Source organism: Pogona vitticeps, chromosome 3 (assembly GCF_051106095.1).
Source record: "Pogona vitticeps strain Pit_001003342236 chromosome 3, PviZW2.1, whole genome shotgun sequence".
NCBI classification, from domain to species: Eukaryota; Metazoa; Chordata; class Lepidosauria; order Squamata; family Agamidae; genus Pogona; species Pogona vitticeps.
The window spans coordinates 263,148,924-263,172,719 of record NC_135785.1 but is presented as its reverse complement, the minus strand read 5'-3'; the positions used below and the strand labels follow the sequence as shown (position 1 = coordinate 263,172,719).

Below are 23,796 nucleotides of genomic sequence, written 5' to 3'. Positions count from 1 at the left end.
CAGGTAGCCTGCTCACGGTTGACTCAGCCTTCTGAGGTTGGTAAATTGAGTTCCCAGCTCATTGGGGGAGGGGTGCATGTGTAGCCTGCACACTTTTTGCTTTGCTTTCAGTTTGGTTGCACATATTGGGGAGTGGGGGGAATACTCCTTCCGCCTAAGATCTATTAAGATTCAGGCTGGAGGGGTGGAGAAGTCGCCCGTCCAAGCATAAGAGGCAGCTTCTGCTGTTCCTAAAAGCGGCTTTGAGGGGACTCTTCAGTCTCTCTCTCCTCCACCCGACCCAACCCACATTCCTGGCAGGATGAAAATGAGGGCTGGCTGGGCTGGGCTTAGCCAGCAGGCTCTTTTTTCCCCTCCTTGCGCCAGCGGTTTGGAGGCCACTGGGTGTGGGCACCGGGGCTGGCAGCGGTGCATCGAAAGGACTCTGGCATCTCACTGCGCGCTGTGCCTTGGGGCCTTGGCTTCACTGTACCTTGCCTTGTGGCTTGCATACCACTCCTCTTGTACATATTACGTGCCAGATCTTTTCCTACCATCACAGGGCTGCTTATTCACTTCTTTTCACCTCCAGGCAAGTGAAGAACACTGCCCATTCCCGTTTGGCCACCCCTCTGTTGAAGATTTCTTTTTAATTTTTTTAACCATGCTGTCGAAGATCGGAGATCCCAGGGATGGAACTGGGGGGGGGCTGAGCTGTGCTGGGCAGAAGTTCTGCACCGAGGTGGACCAGCCCCTCAGACGGCCACCCATAGCCGGAGGCATGATTTGCAGAGATGCTCTGTGGTTCCTGAGCTTTTGGAAGCCACCTCTCTAAATCCATGGGCACACGTGCAGTTCAATGCAATTTAGTACAGGGTGGGCTGCTTGGCCAGGCACAGGGGCCACCTTCTGGACCACTAGCCACAACGTGGCCTGATAATGCCCCCCTGTAAAAAAAAAAGACACAGATGTGGTTTTTCACTTGGAGTCTGACGGTGGTCAAGGGACCCTATTGTGACCCTGCAGCAAAAAGCAAAGCAATGTTTTCGGCATGCACACACACAAAAAGAAAAGATGTATATTTTTTGTTGGGGGGCTTTGCAGAAAGCCCCTTGGGTTTCTGGCCACTATTTGCCGTGCCCTCTGCAAGCAATAAGCCAGCTATTGGAGGCGTTAACAAGCGTTGCAGACTCGTGTCCCGAGCTGAACCTGGTCAAGTGCTTTCTCTGGCAAGGTGCGCAAGGAGGCGTGACGCATTTTCAAATGCTGTTCCGGAAACTATGCAGTGACTTTATTTCAGGGAAACTGCTGGGACTGGTGGAAGTGGAAGATGCAGGACCACCGTCTGGTCCTGGGCATTTGATATGTCTGGGTGATTTGTGTTGGCTTTGCGTGCTTAGCAAGCTGGCTTCTTTCCTACACGAAATTCGCCCGGTCCCCTTTCCCCATTAAGTTGAGCGGAGCTTTTCCTGCAGTGGCATCGCAGCGAAGGGAGATGGTTCTTCTGCGCAAGAGGCTGGGTGCAGTATTCTGCAGAGGCAGCTGTTTCCGTGGCGCATCTCCCTCAATTCTTTCCTCCATCCGAGTGCCTTCAACTAGCCTTTTCTTCCTTCGGGATACAGATCTGGCTCACCAGATTTGCTCTTGTCCGGCCATAGGTCCAACAGAGGAGGTGCTAGTGCCCCCAAACCCTCCAGTCTAAAGGAAGGCCAGGGTGGGGGCCAGACTGGCCCCTTGCACTGTAAAAGCACAGTGTTTTTACTGCCAAGGAGCCCTATTCGGGTCCACCAGACCACCTGTTGTGTTGCAGCCTTAAGAGTCGTAAGCAGCTGTGCAAACTGGAAACCGGCCAAGTTACCTCTCTTCCAGTGACCCAGAATTCAGAGGCAGTGGACTTGAATAACCGGCTCAATCCTGTCCGCTCCACTGGGCTGAGTCAGCCGGCCCCGGTGCTGAAGCAGGAAGCACGCTCCACAATGCTGAGGCATGTTAAGTGATCGAAAGGCGGCCGGACGGCACCTCGAGCAGAGGAGCGCTCGGATGGCTCACTAAGGGCAGATCGCTTAGTCCTTTTGATGACTCAGCAGTGCAGGCGGCCAGCAACACCGGGAACAAGGCCGCTTCGGCCGGCTGCCCTGCCCCGAACTTCTAGGTCCATAGCAATCAACACAACACTTACTTGGAACGGCAGGAACAAGACAGAACAAGCTGCCCATCCTATGGCCCCCATGAGCAAACTTAGGGACGAGGTCAAGCATCCGCGTCCCTGTGTGCAAATGTGTAAAGAGAATTTGTGTAAAAATAGCACAGGGGTCATCCTGGGTGTGAAGCCACCCTTTCAGCTTCGGACAGGTTGCGATGAACCCCATGAGGATCCGGAAACGTGTCCAGTGAAAGAACACCCACCTTCCTGACTGCAAAAAATGTTGCCTGGGGTGCACCGGGGCGGCGGGGGTGACGTTTGATGGTGGAGAAGCCCTTAGGCACCTAGAAATATCCAAGACTGTAAAATACTGGGAGGATGAAATGGCCTTTCCTGAAATCCCAGTGGAAGCAGTGAATCAGGGGCACCAGAAGGATCAAGGGAGGGTGCCAAGCTTTCAGCTTCTGGATCTGTCCTGGTGGTATAATGAGAGAAAGCCGGGACCTCCTGTTTTCAGAACATCTTGGGGTAATGTGTTCTCAGTCTCATTGTTTGGGGGGGCGAATCAAATCTTTGCATGAAATAGGTGTGCGAAATAGGTGGTGCGTTCTTAAATAACAGGTGTTACGTTGTTTGGGCTTTTGCAAAAATTCAACGAAATCAATCAGTCACTAGCAATAAATTTTGTATTGTTTATAAATCCGTGAATGGCGTCAGAAAACAGCAGAAGAGCAGCCGGGTTGGACAGAGGAAAATGTAATACAGGCCTTGATGGGGAAAGGTTAGCCTGGCCAAAAATCTGTCTCTCCCCCCCCCATCCCCCACCCCAGTTTTCCCTGGACAGGCTGTTCCAGGCGTTGCTGCTGACACTGCCTCCAGGCCTAAGTGTGTACACTTGAGCAGGAAGCGGCTTCGCTCAACAGGGGAAAGGCGAACCCATCGCCAGGGGAGGTTTAGCCTGCCTGCCTGCCTCTGGCCTTGGCCCAAGAGAAGGCTTATGCCCCAACGGAGGCTTCAGGTTGCCGATCAGAGTTTGCCTTTCCCTCGTTTGCTTTCTGGCGGGTCATCCTCCCTCTTCTCCCAAAGGGTTTCCGGCAGGCGCACAATGTGCCTGGTTTGTTGGAAATTGAAAATCATTTATCGAGGCAATAACGGACCTGTGTCAATGGCAGTCAGGTTTTGCCAGCTGCAGAAAGGGTTGGCGACGATTTAGCAGCCAGAAGGAGGTTAGGAGCACTTTGCACACATGAATTTGATTTCTTTGCCGCAATTATTCTTATGGCAAACAAGTTGTGACTAGAGTAGGCCCTTGGAAGCCGTGGGATTTGGTAAGTCGACTCCTCCAGGCATTTTATTGATTCAGTGGACTTACTCTTTAGTTGTTCCCAACCTTTTTCCGGAGTAGCAGCCCCCTTATAATCGCCAAGTAACAAGTCACCTGAAACCCCACCACCACATTTACATTAAAAAAGCATTTTAATGGGGTAAAAATCATCCTTTGTCAGAAAATAGAGGCTTCTTCCTCACCCAGAAGGCCTGTTTCTTATCCACCCTAACTTTAATATCTGGCTCTTGAAAGGTGAAGGTCTGAGTTACTCAGTAAGGACTAAGCCAGGTATAAGGCAGCCCACAATCCGTCAAAAAACACTGGGATTCCCCCAGGTTGGGAACCCCTGCACCTGTTTAAGCAACACGAGGACTCCAGCCTTTGCTTTCTAAGTTACACAGGCCCCATCCTGGGTGACACCCCTCCCGTAAGCAGAAGTCAGTTATTGTGCTGAAACGGAAGACGTTGTTTTCTGAAACATAATGTCATACGATTAGCGCTGACCTTATCTTTGTTTCCCAAAGAGACGTTAATGCCATCTTGTTTTGTTTCAGCCTGGAAGCAGCGATGGTGGTGCAGGCGCTGCTGCTCCAACGGCAGGGATCCCTTTCCGAAGGCAGAACCGCCCCAAGGCCAACTTGATGCCCGCTGAGCTGCCCGAAGAGGAAACGAAAAGGATTGCGAGAATATTTTCTGCACGGTTCTCTAAAAAAACATAGCAGGGGAACCGGGCAGTGGCTCAAACCGGGGACCCTGCTAGGAAAGGCCGCCTTCCCGGGATCTGCCCTAAGCTGGGACTCCCTTGGGGGCCTCTGAGCCAAAGGGCAGCTGGCACCTGCCTGAGTCCCCGTTGCTGGCTCACGAGTTCTCTGCCTGGTGTTAAAAAGGAAGACTTGTTTGGATGTTGTTTACAGAAGAGATGGCGGACCCTCTTTGCTCAATCCACAGGTAATGCCCACCCATCTCGCGCCCTCCAAGGGCTTACAAAACTAATCAAATCAGCCAAGTCATGACGTTATAGGTAGGAACAGCAAACATGTGCACCTTGAGTCAAGGGCTGGGCTCAGGGTAACGTTATGCCCTGGACTAAGAGCCTGTCCTGCTTTGTTTAGCTTGTTCCTTTCAACTCGGGTTCCTAAATCACTCCGTCAGCGTGAGAACCGCAACCATCCCATTTTTTTCCACATCGCCAAGGGCTACTGAAAGCCCTGCACCACCCAAGAGCTCTCTCTGAGCAGGGAGAACGCAGGCTTCCACGGATCTAAGCTGGTTCCGGGCGGGGGGCTGTAGTCTGGCCCAGGGCTTGACGGGTTTTGCCCCCTAGCAGCATCCGAAGGGGCAGCAGTATGGCAGCTTCTCTGCCCTTTAAGTAAGGGGGACGCCAGGCCTCCAGCCTCTTCCCTCTCCAGAAAGCCAGCCCCTCCAGTTCCCTCTTGCTTTAAGGGACTGGGCAGAAAAACAACAAGAATTAAATCTCCCACGCTTGCACCCCTCCCACTTTCAGTTTAGGGGTCATCCACTGTTTGGGGGCCACCACTCCCCCCCCAATCCCTGAACATGGGTTCTGCTGGCAATTGGGGGCTGAAACATCTGGCAGGCCATTGTTGCCAACCCCTGGTCTAATCTGTATACATAGTTTGAGTTTTTGTTAATACCAGTTTTGACTTCTTTTTTTGTCTGTATTTATATATCCCAACCAACCATGGAAAAATACCAGTTCATATAGAAGCACTTTTCTTGGCAGAAAGATGTGGAAGATAAAAATCTAGCAGGAGAGGTGAACGCTGTCGTTTTGTTTTTCTGTCTACAGTCCTTTCTTACGCAACCCCGAAGGGAAACCTTGACAAGGGAGTGGGCAGAACGGCAGATCGGTTCTGGATTTCGCCTTTCCCCAGAACTGTACCCTCTCAGGCACTAATCTGATGTGTATCTGGATACCCTTGCCAACCTGTGAAATGGCAATGTAAGGACGCTGGTTCCAGTCTAAAGCTGCTCAGGGACGCTGATAAACACGCACTGTTTTTATGGGAAGTGGGGCCGCTCTCTTCGGTGAGAGCTGTGGTTGTGAGTATCCTCCTCCCCACCCCCCAATCCGACAGAAGGGGCTTCCTCAGATGCAGTGACTTAGACACATGGCACGCCACAGTGCATTCACAGTAAACCAGGAATCTGCTGATATAATGATTCCGTGTGGGTGTTTTTTTTTAAAGAAGAGTGTGTGTTCTTGTAAATATAAATTATTTTTGTATTTGCATGTATTATAATCATTTTAAGTCAATTTTTTAAAATCTCATCCAACTTTGAAGAGCTGCAATTCCAAATGGAAGCCCTGTTGATTTACTTGCAAAGATGTCTTGTTTTTTTACAGATTTGATTCTCTTTTTTTAACAATAAAATGGCCTTTATCTTTTTTTGATGCCATGTCTGTTTCTTTGATCATCGCCTAAAGTTTTCATGCATGCCTCAGTTCCCTCTAGAAGGCTACACAACTTCTTACTGGCACAGAAGATGGCACAAAGCAGGTAACACAACCTATGGGAGAAGTCAAAGGACAATCCATCCGTTTCTGCTTCCTGCCTGAGCAGAATCAAGAACACAAGAACAGGCCCAACCTAGCTGGGAATAATGTGCCCTTGAAACCCCCCCAGGTTGGACAAAGCCAGACTAGATGGAACATTTGCTGACCCAGTGCAAAACAATCCTTTATTAGGGTGGTTGTGGGTTTTTGGGCTCTTTGGCCGTGTTCTGAAGGTTGTTCTTCCTAACGTTTCTCCAGTCTCTGTGGCCGGCATCTTCAGAGGACAAGAATCAGAACTCTGTCTGTGCTCTGGTCCTTTATTCTGTTAACCTTGTCAGGCTTGTGTTCCATGACCCATAAAAAGAGACCTCTGTTGCAACCGGGACAGTCTCTCAACAAGTTGCAATTTCCCACGCTGCCAGACGTGCGCTCGCCCACCCGCCCACGCACCCAGTTGCTTCTCTCTTCTGCTTTGCGTGGCCGTGCCCTTAAGCAAAACGTAACAGATGGGCCAGATGGCAAACGGGGAGCTGCTAACGCTCGTCACAGCTGGGTAGTGCCAGTCTCTTGCGGCCCCCTCGATGCACTCTCTGGTTCTTCTTGTTCCTTGTTCAGATGGTGGTGTGGTTTGACTTTTCTGCTTCATCGGAGGGCAAGGCGGGATGATTGCACTGATGCTATCAAGTCTCTTGACGTTCCGTAAACAAGTGACGTACGGCTTCTGAACTGAATGTTCTGGGAATCCACAAAGAGGCTGACCGGCCACACTTCGGACAGAGACCCTTCTTCTGCCTTGTGATGGCGAAGCTCGGCTTCAAAAGACAGCCTTGTCTTCAAAACAGGGTCACAGGAAACTTTACCTACGTTCTTCTATCGGTCTCTGTATCTGGAAGTCTTGATGATGATAATAATAATAACCAAGTGCCATCAAGTCAATTCTGATTTATGGCGACCCTTGCCAGTATTTCCTAGGTCAAGAAGGCTCCGAAGCTGTTCCCCATCCCCTTCTTCTGGGGTCAGCCTTGAGACTAATATGCAGCTTGCCCAAAGCTACCCAGGCTGGATCTTCTCCCTGGGGAGGCTCAGTGGGGGAATCACACTCCCAATTTCTGGCTTCACAGCCAGATGCCTGAAACCACTGAGCTGTCTAGGCAGCTTGTATCTGCAAAGTGGTAGGATCTAAAACGGGCTGGACAGAAGATGGGAAGCCCTGGGAGCTGTGGTTGCATGGAGTTGGAGAAACCCCAGTTTGGGAGGGGAGGGAGCTCGCTGTTGGCCCTGCAATGCAAACTGCAAGCCAGCTACGTTCAGTACGAGAAGAGGGAGCTTTGCATGAACCCATCGGCTTAAAGGCACACCAGTCTCCGGAAAATGACTTTTCTCCAGAACAGTTGCTTTTATGTCCAGGTTAACTCAGGCCGGCCAGCAGCACGCATCCTGCTCCAACATCTACATGTTTGCAACTCGACAGAGGATAGCCCATTTGGCTGCTGACTGGATAGACAGCCTGCATTAGAAGCCCTTATTGGTGTTTGTGCAATTTGAATGATGACCTATTTCTCTGTGATAATCCGATAGGATATCCTTTCAAGGATGTAAGCAACATGCCAGAAGGTGGAAGGAGAGGCAGACCAGGAAAAAAACGATTATAGGAAATGGGGGTGTGTGTTTCTATATCATCAAGTTGCTTTTGACTGTAAGGATTGGAATCTGGGTACTGTATCCGGATCCTAGCCAGATACACTTTCCGCTGCACCACACTGACACTCTAGGTGCAGAGAGATGCCTCTCGATGCAGTGAGATTTCTGAAACGGACTAGAAATTTGAAGGCCGTTCGTCAGAAACTAAAAAGTAAAGCGAAAGGAGACGGATAAAAAGAAACATGGGTGAAGATTCACTGAAAGGCAGAGAGCTAATGGGTTTTAACAGTGAGAACTAGCACCTTGACGCTCTGGCAGATCCGAGGGTCCATTTTGTTTGTGGCTACCCAGCCCTCTCAAAATGCAACACAGTCACCAGCCTTCAGCCCTCCCAATTCTTCTGCAGACCTGTGTTAAAAGCGCTGCCAGAGGGAGACCTGTGTCTTGTTCATCCAGGCTTATCCACTGGTTTATTCACGACTTGCTGAGACCTTACGGCATTTCGAGTTTTAGAAACCCCGTAAACGTGATGCAAAAATCAGAACAATTCCGTCTCTTTCCCTTGCTTCTGTCCATTCTTAGAGGATTGGGAAAAAGCTGAAACTGACTTTAAAAATCTGCTTTGATTTTAGAGTTAGGGTTTCCCCTTCCCGTTTGGAGCTCTTCGGGCGTAGCAACATCCTCCGAAACGGCCACAATTGTTCAGTTGTGATGTTTTTCGCGTGATGTGCCCGTGAGGTCTTAAATTTGCTGCGGCTTCATGTCTCCGTTTGCCTTAATCCAGCCTTATGAGCCGGCCTGTTGAGCAGGGTGTATATGGAGAACTAGCTTTTTGTGTTAGCACCCATGCGCAGCATGGATGAGCACTCAAGGTTCAACACATGTGCGCCGTGGATGCCGGAGGGCATGACGGCATGATTGCGTCTCAGTCCGTTGTCAACCTGAGCCAGGGCTGCGGAAGGCTCAGCCTCAGGATCCGTGCGCATCTTCTGCCCCTCCAGTTTGCCACTGGCGATCTGAGACTGTAAATGCAGGATTATATCTGCTGCTGGGTCTCCATGTGCGGCTGGAGCACGTGGCGTGATCCTTGGAGGGCAAAGAGCATACAAACCCAGTAACTCCTGGAGAGAGAGAGAGAGAGAGAGAGAGAGAGAGAGAGATGTTACGGGAGGCTTCCAGCCCGCTCTGCTCCCCTTAACCTCGAGACCCTTCTTCCCTCGCTCTCTGGCTGAAGCCGTTTCTCAAAATAGCAGAAGCAGGTGTGGAGAAAGGCCTTTGAACCCCTTGGAGAACGTCCAGGTCCCCTTAAAAGTGGCCAGAGGGATTTCTAAGATGCCGACCGGTCACTCGGAGAGACCCTCCGATCTCCAGCTGACGAGGCAAAGTGGAGTATGTAAGAGGAAGTTCAGCCTTGGGAGCGAGCAGATGATGTCAGTGCATTTGCCCCCCCCCCGAAAGGGTGTCGGACCTCACGCAAGATGAAGCAGGAGGACCTTGGCTCTCTGAGGCCAAGGCAACTCAGCCTCTCCCTCTTGGGATTAAGACGCACTGTCACCATCCTGTAGATGGGACCCATGTTCTTAGCCCAGCCGTCCTCTGTCAGGTTTCCACCAGAGACCTTGCCTGAAGATGATGGAAGTGGTGATCCAATAAATCTAGGGGGGGGGGGGAGGTGCTGGTTTGGGTAAGATTTGGCTAGAAGAACACAAGAATCGACCACTGGCTTCACATGAATGAAGGAAGGAAGGTGACTTTAGGGCCCACGTGGATTCTTATTTTTATCCCTCTCCTTTGGCTCCGTTCTGCACACAGAGGTTTGGATTCTATCGTATTTCTGTGGCTCTGCTTCAAAAATAACTGAATGACATTTCGGTTGAGGTCTCTGGCTGTGGAGCCAGAGGTTGGAAGTTCGATTCCCCCCACTGAGCCTCCTTGACGGGCTGGGCTGGATGATCCCTGAGGGTCCCTTCCGGCTCTCCCGTTCTAAGACGATGATTTCAAGAATGTTCTTTCTTTAACTGGATTTGATTATATTTTAATATTCACAATTTACTGGCTGAGATCCTGTTCTTTAATGTGGTCGACCAGAGTACTCCTGTTGAATCCATGCAGCTTACAGAGGCATGGATTCGGCACATCCCCCTGACTCAATGGGTCTACTCTAATGGCCACTTGCTACACCAAGTAACAGAATTTCAGCCACCATAGTTTTCATAGTCCTGTTTTTAACTGCATGGCCAGCTAAATGAGGAAATCCATTCCTGTTTTGTAGGCATCCTTCAGTCTCAAGAGATTACAGTAACGAGGGACCAATCTTATCAGCGCTAGAAAAAAAATCTTCGTCATAATTAATACCATCACAACAATGCCGCTCAATTAACAAAGGTGGGGAGATTTTAGGTCTGACAGACTTTAATTCCAGCCTCTGATCTGCCCAATAATAATAATAATAATAATAATAATAATAATAATAATAATAATAATAATAATAATAATAATAATAATAATAATAATAATAATAATAATAATAATAATAATAATAATAATAATAATAATCCTTGAACGGTTTGGACTGAATTCAGATCTCTCAGCCTTCTGAAACAGGAACGATACAAGGTCTACCTGTCAGGACCGTTGTACAGACGGACGTAATGAGCCTGTACATCACTTTATAAACAGAACAAGGGGAAAAAAGAGAGATCATGATAAGGAAGAGGATGCCGATGAATAAGCAGAGGAATTGATCAATAAACCCACAACCCCGAATCTCACACATCCTCAGAGTGGGAAGAGAGGGGCGTAGCCTGAGGACAGGATCAAACATAAGGAGGCAAACTCTATTTTAAGACCGATGCCTTGCAGAGCAAGAGAGGTTTGCGTTCTTAGACTCGCTGACCTTCGTGACATGATCTCTGTTTTCATCAGTCTCAAATGCCACCGGAGCAGACCTTATAAAGGGGAGTCCGGACAGGATGATGAGTGAAGTGGCTCAGAGTCCCGACGCAGGCAAGAGGGCTGGATGCAAGGGCCCGTTTCTTCTGCTCTGTTCCTTAGCTTGGCCCTGGATTTATTCACCATTTTATTCTCCATATTGGCACACGCTCCCCCATGGAAGGAATCCTCTCCTGGGGACTCACCAGGAATCTGAAGACGAAATCTCTGAGGCCAAGTAAGGATGAAGTCTCTCCCCTTCACTAGCGTTGGGTTCAAAGGCTGGAGGATAAACTTTTCAGATCAGAGGTTTGGAAAGGTGTTGTTATTAGGGATGGAGGCACCTATTTTACAACATAACATATCCTGGGGGTCCATTTCTGCCTGGCTTTGTCCACTGTGAGTAGCAGCAACCTTTCCTAGCCCTAACCGGAGATGTTGGGGTTCAAACCTCGGACCTTATGCATGGAAAGCAGGCTCTCTTTCAGAGAACTACAGTCCCATTTTATAAATCCCAGACTGCTTACTTTTTGGCCCCACACTCCCACTGCAACCCATTTAATGGTGTCCTGTGAAATGGAGGGCAGATCTCTCTCTGTGTGTGTCTCTCTCCTCTTTCTAGGCAAAGACAGATGTTGTAGACAGCCCGTAATTAGAAAGGGAAGCTCTGTTTGCATGTGAATGTCACACCAACCTACCAACCTCCTTGCAGCTTGCTTCATTTTTTAAATTATTACTTTTTTACTGGTCTTCAGGTCTTACGCATGGGTGTCCTTTATAGTGTCAGACCTGGCTGCCTGTGCTGGAATTACATCCCAAACGTTTTTCAGCTGTAATTGCAGTTTATGTGTTAATATCTGGGGTTGCTCCCTCTCTCGAGCTCACTCACCCGGGAATCTTCTCCAACCTTTATTTTTAGAAAGTGCAAGAGACATGCCAGAGCTTGTCTGGAGGAAGTGGGTTTTGCTAGGATGCTGCAATAGGTCACAGGTCAGGGGATCAAGCAAAAGCAAGCCCAGCTTGGGTCTGGTTCAGCCTTAAATCTCATGGCCAAGGGACGGGGAAAGTAGATGTGCTGAGAAATCCCTCCTCTTCAGTCTCGCCTGCCTTCCAGGGTTCTCATTGGTCAAAAGAAGTGAAACTGGGAATCATAGACATGTCGCGTGTACCTATAGACCTCTTTGACTTGTATATAAAATAAAATCACATAATTGTCTGGATCTCTATGTATTTGCTTGTTCTGCGCTTGTGTGTTTGTCTTTGTAAAAAAATTTTCAAGCATTTGAGTTTCTTGCAGCTGTATATTTGTGTTTAAAAATTAATATAAAAAAGTATTATTATTATTATACAAAAACACCAGGCACATTCAACATTATAAAAACATGCACTGGTATTCTATAACAGATAAAAGCTTTAACCAAAAGCCTAAGTATCTGTTCAATATTAGCGCAGAAAGAATGCAGTTCCTAATATGGCTGTTTGTTTGTTTTTCATTTTATTTTTCTTGTTATTCCCAAGTTCATCCCCATCCTCAAGGACGAAGCTGTTTCTCGCTCCTCTGTCAGAGCCTGGATGTAGCTTGAACCGAAAGGACCTGTTTTTCTTTTCTTTTCTTTTCTTTTTTTCGGAGCTGAAGCGCTTTCTGGAGCAACTGCAGAATGGTGGGCCTGAAGCCCACGGACATTCCCCCGTCTGCAGCCACCAAATTTCTCAGCGCTGGGACAGCTGCCTGCATTGCCGATCTCTGCACCTTCCCCTTGGACACGGCCAAAGTCAGGCTCCAGGTGCGTCTCTCTGGCAGGTAGCAGCATCACGGCCCCTTTTGGAGGGCTCCCAGGATGTAGGACCAAATAGTGTGTGTGGTGTTTTTTTTAACTACCACTTCCAGAATCTCCTGGGCTGTTGTTGTTGATCTGCGTCATCAAGTCACTTCTGATTGACAGTAATCTTATGAAAGAGTGAATTCCAGAAATTCGTACCATCGATAGCTTTGCTTAACAATATTTGCAAATACCAAACATTGTGGTTTCTTTTTTTGAGTCAGTCCATTTCAGGCTTGGTCTTCCTCTTTTCCTGTTGCCTTCCACTTTTCCCAGCACAAGGGTCTTTTCCGGTGAATCTTGTCTTCTCCGGATGGGCCCAAAGCACAAGAGCAGACTGGAACTGGACCATTTAGAAAGATTTTCTCATCTTCCGCCTTCAAAATCCCAGAAACAGGATGAAATATTAGATTCTGGCGGTGTTGTCCAGGAAACAAGCATTTCCAGACACTGATTTGGGAAATGGATGCTTTTTAATGGTGGTGCTGGAGGAGGCTCTTGAGAGTCCCCTGGACTGCAAGGAGAACAAACCTATCCATTCTGCAGGAAATCAACCCTGAGTGCTCACTGGAAGGACAGATCCTGAAGCTGAGGCTCCAATCCTTTGGCCATCTCATGAGAAGAGAAGACTCCCTGGAAAAGACCCTGATGTTGGGAAAGTGTGAAGGCAAGAGGAGAAGGGTACGACGGAGGACGAGATGGCTGGACAGGGTCATCGAAGCAACCAACATGAATTTGACCCAACTCTGGGAGGCCGTGGAAGGCAGGAGGGCCTGGCGTGCTCCGGTCTGTGGGGTCACAAAGAGTCGGACATGACTTAACGACTAAACAACAAACAACGAGGGTAACAGAGGGGGCCCTTTTGGAATGAGAACAAGATAATTGCTCTTGGGGTTGACATGGGGCACAGTTCATATCCAGGGGGGCTGAGAATTGTTTGGTCCAGACACCAACTCCACAAATCTCCCAGAATCTCCTGTTGGCTAGGGGATTCTGGGAGTTGTAGTCAAATCTCCAAGCTCAGTGAGGATTAACACCCCGCCACTACAGGCATCGAACGTGGATCACTCCTTAGAGTGAGGTTCAAGCGAACTGGACTTTGAATGAGGCCGGCAAGCCCTGGCTGGGACCATGAACCTGTAAGCCCAAGCTTTTTAAAAACCTGAAATGCAAAGGCTGGACCTTGCACCCCAGCCTGTGACAGCGCTGACGACACGATCCAGGGGTCCTCTCCTCGTCTACCAGGGCCCTTTCTTCTGCCAGGGATTTCCTCCACGCTAAAGGACAAAACCACAGTGGTCTCAGAAGCTGCAGCGGCTCAAAAGGTCTGCAGGGTTGACACAAGCTGAGGTCAGGGATCGGAGGAAAAATAAAAATGGGGATGTTGAGGCCCTGTATTGGTTGAAGAATGCCCGCATCTCAGGGCATGAGGTGACGTTCTCAAAGACCTGCTGTTCCTCTCTGGGTCTCCAGGCAGGGAGATCAATTTCAGCATGAGCCAAGTGAAGAATGTTTTTGTAAAGTAGAAGGCAGAAGTTTACAAAGAAAACATCAGTGTATTTGCAAAGGCTTTCACGGCCGGGATCTAATGGTTGTTGTGGGTTTTCCAGGCTCTTTGGCCGTGTTCTGAAGGTTGTTCTTCCTAACGTTTCGCCAGTCTCTGTGGCCGGCATCTTCAGAGGACAGCACTCTGTGCTCTGGTGTAGTTGGCTTGGGAGTGCAGTATTTGTGGCTGTGAGACAGGCTTTTCTCCTTTTCAGGCGATGGGTGATTAGTATGTCTTATACGCCCACAACAAGAGATGCTGATCACCCATTGTCTGAAAAGGACAAAAGCCTATCTCACAGCCATAAATACTCCACTCCCAAGCAAACTACACCAGAGCACAGAGTGCTGTCCTCTGAAGATGCCGGCCACAAAGACTAGCAAAACGTTAGGAAGAACAACCTTCCGAACATGGCCAAAGAGCCCGAAAAACCCACAACAACCAAAACAGCAGTGGTTAATACAAAAAGCAAAGGCAGCTATGCTGGTTATTCAAACAAAAATACAAAGTTAATAATTACAATTAATATATTCCTCACTAGTGGACGTGCCTAACTTTTGATGTGTAGAAGAAAGAACCCACCCAACGTCTTAGGTTGGGTGCTAACAAAAGCATTTTATCAGCCAAAGCTATTGGGAATTGATTTCAAGAGCTAACTCATCTGGTTATTTGAGCTGATCAGTCAATAATATTTGTGGAAAATATTGCAGCATTTTGAATTTTGGTTAAAAACTTCTGGATGCACAGCAGAAGAGCAGAATTAGCTTCAAGTCCCCCTAAAGCAGACAGCCCCTTTTTATGTCATAACCCAGCACTTACTGTACAATCTCAACAATTCTTTCTGAGATATTGGTAAGAGAAAGAATAAAAAGGTTTGATTTACTCACAGATCAAAAATAGCATACTGTACAAAAATGATGGCTTATAGCAACAGGCCTTAACAGACTCAGTGCCTGCTTCCAGCAGAATCCTATACATTACATTCTAACTTTCACAACATTAACTGCCAGCAAGCTAAAAAGAGAGGGAAAAAGACCCTTAAGTAGAGAGGCGGGGCTCTCTTTGAAATCGGAGTCAGGAAAATAATGATTAGTCCATGTTGGGTTGATTGACAGTCAGCCCAGCCCAGAAAGGTCCCTCCTAACCAAACCTACTAAAGTTAGCATATGAGGTTGAAATAACTTCCAACAAATTTCATGTCTTTCAGCAAAGTTAAGGGAATTTTTCTGAGCTTTTATTGTGATATCCTTATCAGACCAACTGAAAGAGCATAAGGCTTTCAAGTTTTGTTTCGTTTTTTGTATCTCTTCATCGAACAGGGTGTCCCAAATATAAAATGTTGTTGAAAATGCTGTTTTGTGACAGGCACTCAACCCGTTATCTCAGTCAGAGCATGATCTGCCCTTTCAAAAGATGATAATTCCTAGGGTTTGGGAACGGGGTGGAAGGGAGGGCGGTTGGACCATACAACATGACCCGTACATTCTCCATCCCCGTGATGGACAATCACAGCTCATTTGACACAAAATAATCTGTGTGTGTGTGTGTGAGAGAGAGAGAGAGAGAGAGGAGCAGAGGTGCCTTGTATATGCCCTGAGGCTTGCCAATTTCTCACGGACCGTTTCCATTTCTCCTGAAGATTCAAGGAGAATCGAAAGCTTCCAAGGCAGCCAAGAACGTCAAATACAAAGGGGTCTTTGGCACGATCGCCACCATCGTGAAGATGGAGGGATCCAGGAGCCTTTACAACGGCTTGATCGCAGGGCTCCAGCGTCAGATGAGTTTTGCCTCCATCCGCATCGGCCTGTATGACTCGGTGAAAGCGTTCTACACTCCCAAGGGGTCGGAAAGTAAGTCTGTGGCCCCTGAAGCCAGGGGTGGGGAACTGAAGCCATGGAGCTGAATCTGGCCCTCCCGGAGGGCCAGATTCAGCCCTTTCTGCTGTCCTAGATGGTGTGGGCCCTGCCTGTCCCAGGACAGCATGGAAGCAACCTCCAAACGATCCCCTAACCCTAAGCTCCGGTTGATGAGAAGCATCATTCAAAGAGCTGGTTCTAACTTATAAAGCCCTAAATGGCTTGGGTGCAAACTATCTCAAGGATGCATCTCCCTATACGAGGTGCTAAGATCATCAGGAGGGGCATTTTTCCCTTGGTTCTGCCACCTTCACAGGTGCGTCTGATGGGGACACAGAAGAGAGGCCTTCTCTGTGGCTGCTCCTTTAGACAGCGGGACTCCCTCCCACTGGAGGCCAGCCTGGCCCCATCTTGGCTCCTTTAGACTGTGGAACTCCCTCCCAATGGAGGCCAGCCTGGACCCATCTTGGCCATCATTCCACAAGCAGGCCAAGACCTTTCTCATCCGGCGAGCTTTCCCTCAGAGATGCGCTGTCCGCAAGGGGTTTTTATACGCCGTGTTGTGCCTTGTTGCTTTGAATGTGGCTTTGGTGTTGGTTTCGTTTACCAATTTTGGGGTGCCCTTTGTCTTGGTTCCTCTTTGTACAATTTCTGTTTTTAGCTTTTCAATATTGTACAGTATTTGAATGGCGTAAGCTGCCTCGGGTCTTTTTTAAGGAGAAAGGCAGGCTAAAAAAAAAATACAACATTTTAAGTCAATAATAAATAAGAACCAACCCCCTGGATGGTTCATCAGCCCTCTACCAAGCAAAGCCTGCGAGAACCCGCAGCACGAGAGCAGAAGAGCTGTCGCACGGATGCCAGCTCATCCTATACGCCCTCTTTCTCTCAGATCCTGGCATCTTCACCCGCCTCCTGGCGGGCTGCACCACGGGAGCTATGGCGGTCGCCTGTGCCCAACCGACCGACGTGGTGAAAGTCCGCTTCCAAGCCCACATCACCGTGTTAGGCGGGCCCAAGAAGTACAACGGGACGGTGGACGCGTACCGGACCATCGCCAGAGAGGAAGGGGTCAGAGGCCTCTGGAAAGGTAAGGCATCCTTATCTCGTCCTTCAGGGCAGGATCTGGACCGCCAGGGATGGAGATTTGTGAGCCACAAGGCGCTGCTCACTCCGACTCAAGTCCTATGAAGGACTTGACTCAACTTGGGGTTTTGGAATTGGGGGGGGGGGGCTTGGACTTGACTCGTGACTCAGAACCGTTTCCCCGAGTCCCTTTTTAAGTCCCAAAGGGATGGTTTCACCAGTTGCTGCCGGTGCCCCCTGAGAGGGAGCAGGTCCAACTTTCATTCCAGCAGCCAGCTGCTGTCTCCATCCACCGATGCGCCACCCAGTGGGTGAGCTGGCACGCGTGCGGAGTCAGGGGGCAGCTCCGGAAAAGGAAGCCGGCCTGCTGTCTCGGCACATGTGCCCACCTCAGCTGGGTGGTGCATGTGTGGTTGGAGTCCCGATGGCCCCAAACCTCAAGGTGCGGGGCAGGGCATAATAAGACCCAAAACTCAATTCAAGCCTTGAGACTCGGGGGGGGGGGGCAAGACTCAAAGTCAGACGTGGGACGTGGTCCTGAAGACTTGCCAGCATCCCTGAGGGACACCCCTTGGGATCCAGCCGGGGTAGGATCCAGGAAACCACCACCCCCACTCTCTCCACCCTGAATCTTCTCCTTCCTTCCTCCCCCTGCAGGGACCCTCCCCAACATCACTCGAAATGCCATCGTGAACTGTGGGGAGATGGTGACCTACGACCTCATCAAGGAAACGCTCCTTGAATATCAGCTGATGACCGGTAAGGAGACCTTCACACCCAAAATGTGAGGAATGACCGTTCAGCCTCAGGCACTGCTGGAGGAACCTTTTCCGTAGCATTCAAGTCTGGTCGTGCCTCAAACAGTGATGAGGGTTTGACCAGCAACCTGGTCTCTAGGCTCCTCCAGAACCATGCCCATCTCTCAGATGGAGCTCACAGCCCTCCAAACCTCCTTCGTCAGAATCAGAAGAGCTTGGAAAGTTATTTCCCACTTTCCTGCTCTAGGAATCACCAAGCCTCATGATTTCTTTAGGGGCAGAGGAGCAGTTGCAGGAGAAACCCAGAATCTTGTGGCACTTTCCATATGACATGTGTTTCCACTTCTTTGGAAATGGCGCCCACATACCCCAAATGTTGTTGTGCAGCGTGGTTTCTACAGACGCTGCAATGACCTAGCGGCAGGTTTGCAAGGCGTCGAGCGCAGTCCACAAACGTTGATGCTGTAGCAAACGTATCTGAGATACGTCCCGAAACTCGTTCCCAGTTTTGTTCCAAACAGCAGGACCAGTGAGCACATCAAACCCCTTGGTTTGGGGTTCTAGTCTAAAATATGAACTTCTGCACCCCTTGGTTGCTGCCTTGAGACTGGAAATCCCTAAACCCTCAACCCAGTCAGTTGCCTCAGCTAGAGTAGACACATTGAATCCATGGGATTTGCGCCAGTGTCAAATCAACTGTTCAGCATTTGACTCAACAGGTCAACTCAAACTGGGGCTAGAAGATGGGTTTAGGCCAGCCTTAGGTGTGGGATTTCTGTCCATCAGGCTAGAATGGAGAAAGGTCAGATCTTTTACAGTGTTTTTCCCTGGAGGGGAACATTTAGAATTGGGGCTCAGTATCTCTTCCTGTCCAGGGTCCATGCTCCCCAGTTCTGGATGGGCCCTGCCCCTTGTAAGGGGACCCACCTCACAGGAAGGACTACAAAAGGCTTCCCATTTGACCTTGGACGTTGCTTGAGCATCACAGTTTTCTTAGCTCCCCTCTAACAGTGGCCTGGGATCAAAGCTTTGAAATGTTACGTTTGTGGACTACAACTCCCATAACCCCCAGACACCACAGATCATTGAAGCTTCCCTGAAGTTTGCCTGTGACTTGGCGTTGATGCTCTCCTGTCCTTCCTCTAACGATCCAGGCCTTGGCCCTCCATCTCCATGTTTTTATCTTCACAACCACCCTACGAGGTAGGCTTCCGAGAGAGAAAGATGGAGGGAGCGATAGAGATAGGAGGACTTAAGGAGTGAGCGAGCATCTCTCTGTCCCCCTGTTTCAAGATCTCCCAGGGAACCTTATACCGTAGCAGAAGCAGGCATTTGAACCCAGGTTCTGCTGACTCTCCCTCTTCTCTCTTCAGACAATTTCCCGTGCCATTTCGTGGCTGCTTTTGGAGCCGGCTTCTGTGCCACTGTGGTGGCGTCGCCCGTGGACGTGGTCAAAACAAGATACATGAACTCCAGGCAGGGCCAGTACAAAAACGCCCTGAATTGCATGCTGACCATGGTGGTCAAGGAGGGACCCGCAGCTTTCTACAAAGGGTAAGCGAGACATCACGCAGGGCAAAATAGACGGCTCCTCTATTGAATTTATTATCAACCCAGCCTTTCTTTGAACCCTGGGACGGGGGGGGGGGCTGTTTGCAACTGCATCTACAGCTCATCCTCTTGCGCCTTCCAGTCGAACCACGATGCTGACACTTTCCCAGTTTGCTTTCTTGCATTACTTAATTTGTGCACCACCCAAATCTCAAGGCCACTGTGTCTTTCGAAGGTTTCCCTTCTACAAGAAGGCAAAGCTCAGCTAAAGTAGATTCAGAGAGAAAAATTAAAGCCCTGAAATAAAACACAAAGACAGGTAGGACCCAGACGGTGGTTCTGCAGTTGGACCCTTGGATCCGTGGGGGATTCAACTCCCTCCCCTTGCAGATGCTGAACAATGTGGATGACCCTGAATGCGACACATCACGTTGTTCCTGCCTCCCTCTGGTGACCCATTCCGGTCATGGCATCATTAGAAATACGTATTTCTAGGTGTTTTAATATTTCAAATATGGACAAACAGAATCAATAATTTGCTCTTTTGTTACCTGCCCAGAGTAGTACCCCTTCTCCAATGGGTTGTTTAGTCGTTAAGTCATGTCCGGCTCTTCGTGACCCCATGGACCAGAGCACGCCAGGCCCTCCTGTCTTCCACTGCCTCCTGGAGTTGGGTCAAATTCATGTTGGTCGCTTTGGTGACCTTGTCCAACCATCTCGTCCTCTGTTGTCCCACACCAATGGGAGTGGGCTACAAATTAGATGGATGGATGGATGGATGGATGGATGGATGGATGGATGGATGGATGGATGGATGGATGGATGGATGGATGGATGGATGGATGGATGGATGGATGGATGGATGGATGGATGGATCCATGTAGGGATGTTTTATTATCCAAATCAGGGCTCAATTCCTGCCACAAGGGAGTGGAAAGTTCTTTCCTGTCCCTCTTTCTGAACTGAAGCTTCTGAGCATTACCATGTGCACGTTCATGCCTATCTGGGTCCTCTTGTTTTCTTTCTCATTGGGGTGTGTGTGTCCATAGCCACCCTGTTCATGAGATTTCTCCCCTGCTCTCTCTCACTCCTTGCTGCAGTTTCATGCCCTCGTTCCTCCGACTGGGCTCCTGGAACGTGGTGATGTTTGTGTCCTACGAGCAGCTGAAAAGGGTGATGGTCCTGGCTCAGGTGGCCTGGGAATCTCGGTTCTGAGACCCGGCGTTACCTCCAGGATGTGAAAACGGAGGCGAATCTCGGCTTCTCTGGACCCTCCCAAGAGAAAGGCAGAGGAAGACGGAATCAGAAGCAGCTTTGACCACAAAGCTCTGAGTCAGCCTTCTTGTCCTGGGGACAAGACGCAAAGATCAATTATATTAATTGTTCCAAGATGGGCCCTTGGGCCTGACGAACCTCCTGGACTGTTTCAGCGAACAATGGGAGACTTTTTTTAAAAAGCAAACCCACCCCTGAGTCTTGGGGGGGGGTGGCAAGAGAAGAAAAGAATGGATGGGAGAAAGAATCACAGCTGGATTTTCCACGTGTGCCTGCTCCAGGGCAAACTTTCCTCCACTGTCTGATCAAGCCACTCCGAGGACTCCAGTTCAATGGTAATTACGTATATCATCAATACTTGTCATTAACCATCAGTATTATAGTATTTGAAACTGCATTCACCCTCGTATAGTGTCCAAATCACAGGAAGTGCTAGTTACCTTCTGTTGGGCACTGGTTAGGCCTCATCGAATGATAGAAAAGTGAAGTTGGAAGGGGCCTCTTAAGGCCATCCAGTCCAACCCCCTGCTCAAGGCAGGAATACAATCCAAGCAGATCTGCCAGGGGATTATCTAAATTTTTCTTGAAGGCCTCCAGTGTCAGAGCACTCACCCATTCCCGAGGTCACTGGTTCCACTGTCGTACCTCTCAGAGTGGTATAGATTTATCAGATGGGCGGGATATAAATCAAATAAATAATAATAAAAAATAAAATAAAATAACAGGGAGTTTTTCCTGATATTCAACTGAAATCTGGCTTCCTTTAACTTGAGCCCGTTGTTGTGTTTCCTGTACTCTGGGATGATTGAGAATAGATCCTGTGTTGGAGCAGCACTGGTGAAATTTAGCAGAGTCTTGTCCAGTTCAGGTAGTCCAAATAACGTACACACACACAGGCAGCTTCTCCCGACACCAGAGGTATATCTACAGTATGTACAGCAGCATCAACTGACACCATGACAGGATAACATTCAAGTAAGAGATCCGGATACATCTTCAGTACATCTCCATATATATACATATTTGCATACAGCCAATCACTGCAGATGTTGCATTATCCATGACTCAGCATGACTCAGCATTCTTGCCCACATGTACAAACATGGCTGCTCATGAACACAAACCTTGTTCTGTCTCAGGTTTGCACATTATCCTTGACATCCTGCCCCTCCTCTGGATGACAGCCTTTCAAATATTTGAAAAGCGCTATCCTATCACCCCCTCAGTCATCTAGAGCAGTGGTCCCCAACCTTGGGTCTCCAGATGTTCTTGGACCTCAACTCCCAGAAGCCTTCACCACCACCTCTGCTGGCCAGGATTTCTGGGAGTTGAAGTCCAAGAACATCTGGAGGCCCAAGGTTGGGGACCACTGATCTAGAGTCCCATGTCGAGATTTGGACAGTGAACTTTTAAGAAGGATGCCGACAAACCGGAGCAAGTCTAGAGGAGCACAACAGAGAAGATCAGGGGGCTGGAAACCAAGGAAAGGCTGAAAGAACTGGGCATGTTTAGCCTTGGGAAAAGGAGGCTGAGGAGAGAAAGAATAGCCATCTTCAAATATTTGAAAGGTCGTCCTACAGAGGAAGATGCAGGATCTGTTCTCGACACACAACAGTGGGCTCAAGCTAAGGGAAGCCAGATTTCGGTTGAACGTCAGGAAAAACTTCCTAACTGTTAGAGTAGTACAACAGTTGAACCCGTATCTTCAGGATGGAGGTGGTGAGCCAGTGGGTTGGACTGGATGGCCTTAAGAGGCCCCTTCCAACTCCATCATTCTAGGATTCTATGATTGTATAATTAGTAGCTCCGTGTGATTCTGGGGAGAAAGGTCAAATGATAGGGATACGGAAGTATACATTCAGTTTTACTCCAGATGGAAAAAGAGGGGGGGAAAGATTCTGTTGAAGCAGCTCCTAATCGGCGACAATGTCAACATGTTCGGTGTCTGCCACAATGAAGTCTTCAGGCGCTACAAAACTCCTTCGTGTTCCTCCAGTAACAACTGTAAGAATAAAAAGGAGGAGGAGCTGCAAAAAATGAGGATGGGAAAGAGATTAAAGTGGTAACCTCCTTAAAAAACAACATTTAAAGCTAGAAACAGTGAGTCTACAAAGCCGGCTGGCATCACTAAAAGACAATATTTAAATCTCTCTTTTTTTAAAACAAGAACTGATAAGCATACAAAAGGCAGTTGTTCTCCTAGGGAATGGAGATGGGTGGGAAGGAAATTCCTGTGAGGAAAACAAGGGGAATTTTTTGAATATAATGGAAAGTTTTTGTTTGTTTTTTGTTTTTCTCCAGAGCTAACTTGAGTTTCTTTCTCCTTTGGCTAGAGACGATGGCTCGCCATGATCCCAGCCTCCTGAAATCCTTCTAGCAAACGGACGTTAGACCCTCCAGGGAGGTCTCATGAGCACCCCTAGGGCGCTGCTTTCTCTCTCACCCTGAGCTAGAGGACCTCAAGACTCTTCCACCATGATCCTGATTTTGTAATCTGTTCCTCCCTGATTTAAAAAAAAAATGATAATTTTCTATTTAGTAGATCAGGGTCATGTTATTCTGTATTCTGCAGCTGTCTTAGAATCTGCTTTTTTTTTTTTTGGCCACAGAATCTTTGGCTAATGGCCAAAAGCTTCCTTTTCAGTTTCTACACTGGTGTAATGCATCGGCCATTACCCTCTCTTTTAGTCCATTGGTTGCTATTTGATTTGCTCCCAACTGTAAGAAAAGAATTATAACTCAGAGTGAGTTACTGAGACTGTAAGTGCCAGTTAATGAAAAAAAAAACGGGGGTGGCTTGTGCAAGGAACTTGGAGCTATTCTGCTTTGTGAATTTCTGAACTTCTACTGTGCAGCTAGAGAGGAATTTAACCAGAAATACAACACTCTACAACAGCCTACACTAACCGCTTAGTTAGCTTTCAGCCATTTGTCAATGAGATTTATTTATTTAGCACCACTCATGACCACACTGGCTGGTTCTGGATGTTGTGCTATGAAAAATCAAATTATTCTGAGTTTTGTTTCATGCACAAAAGAACACAAGTTTTTCTTGGCCTACCAGGGCCTCTGGCTGAATTTTGAGATTCTGGTTGGCAACTGTCTGTTATTATGGGTGTCGACTCATTTCCAATTTATGGCACGGATTACAGGCATGCCAGATATTTAAGAAGTGGTTTTACCAGACAGACACACACAGAGTTTCTGTAGTTAAGCCATGATTCAAACCCAGATCTCCTGAGTCTTAGATCGTCAACATATCCACTAAAGACACTGGCTCCCGTTTCACCGTGGTCGCTTTGTTGAATCATATTCATTACATAGGCTCAGAACTATAGAATCATAGAAAAGTGAAGTTGGAAGGG

At 48.4% G+C, this 23,796-nt stretch overlaps 2 protein-coding genes across 2 annotated transcripts in view; both read left to right on the top strand.

Annotated features, from left to right (window-relative positions):
* Window positions 1-4,313, top strand: part of C2CD3 (C2 domain containing 3 centriole elongation regulator) — a 55,033-nt gene extending 50,720 nt beyond the window's left edge. The window contains exon 33 of the mRNA XM_072993421.2: window positions 4,004-4,313. Coding sequence (XP_072849522.2) covers window positions 4,004-4,168 — 165 coding nt within the window. The 3' untranslated portion in view covers window positions 4,169-4,313. The remainder of the gene's footprint in view (window positions 1-4,003) is intronic.
* A 5,400-nt stretch (window positions 4,314-9,713) lies between these two features.
* LOC110078156 (putative mitochondrial transporter UCP3) lies at window positions 9,714-22,972 on the top strand. Its single transcript, XM_072993422.2, has 8 exons — window positions 9,714-10,777; window positions 12,058-12,323; window positions 15,545-15,755; window positions 16,654-16,851; window positions 17,505-17,606; window positions 18,979-19,159; window positions 20,257-20,766; window positions 22,765-22,972. The coding sequence occupies exons 2-7, from the start codon at window positions 12,198-12,200 to the stop codon at window positions 20,369-20,371; spliced, it is 933 nt and encodes a 310-aa protein (XP_072849523.1). The 5' UTR covers window positions 9,714-10,777; window positions 12,058-12,197; the 3' UTR covers window positions 20,372-20,766; window positions 22,765-22,972.
* The last annotated feature ends 824 nt before the right edge of the window (window positions 22,973-23,796 follow it).

Excerpts from the sequence above, each read along its gene's own strand:
- LOC110078156 (XM_072993422.2), top strand. The coding sequence starts at position 12,198 with ATGGTGGGCCTGAAGCCCACGGACATTCCCCCGTCTGCAGCCACCAAA. Across the intron at positions 15,756-16,653 it reads CACTCCCAAGGGGTCGGAAA|ATCCTGGCATCTTCACCCGC; the intron begins GTAAGTCTGTGG and ends TCTTTCTCTCAG. Across the intron at positions 19,160-20,256 it reads CCCGCAGCTTTCTACAAAGG|TTTCATGCCCTCGTTCCTCC; the intron begins GTAAGCGAGACA and ends TCCTTGCTGCAG.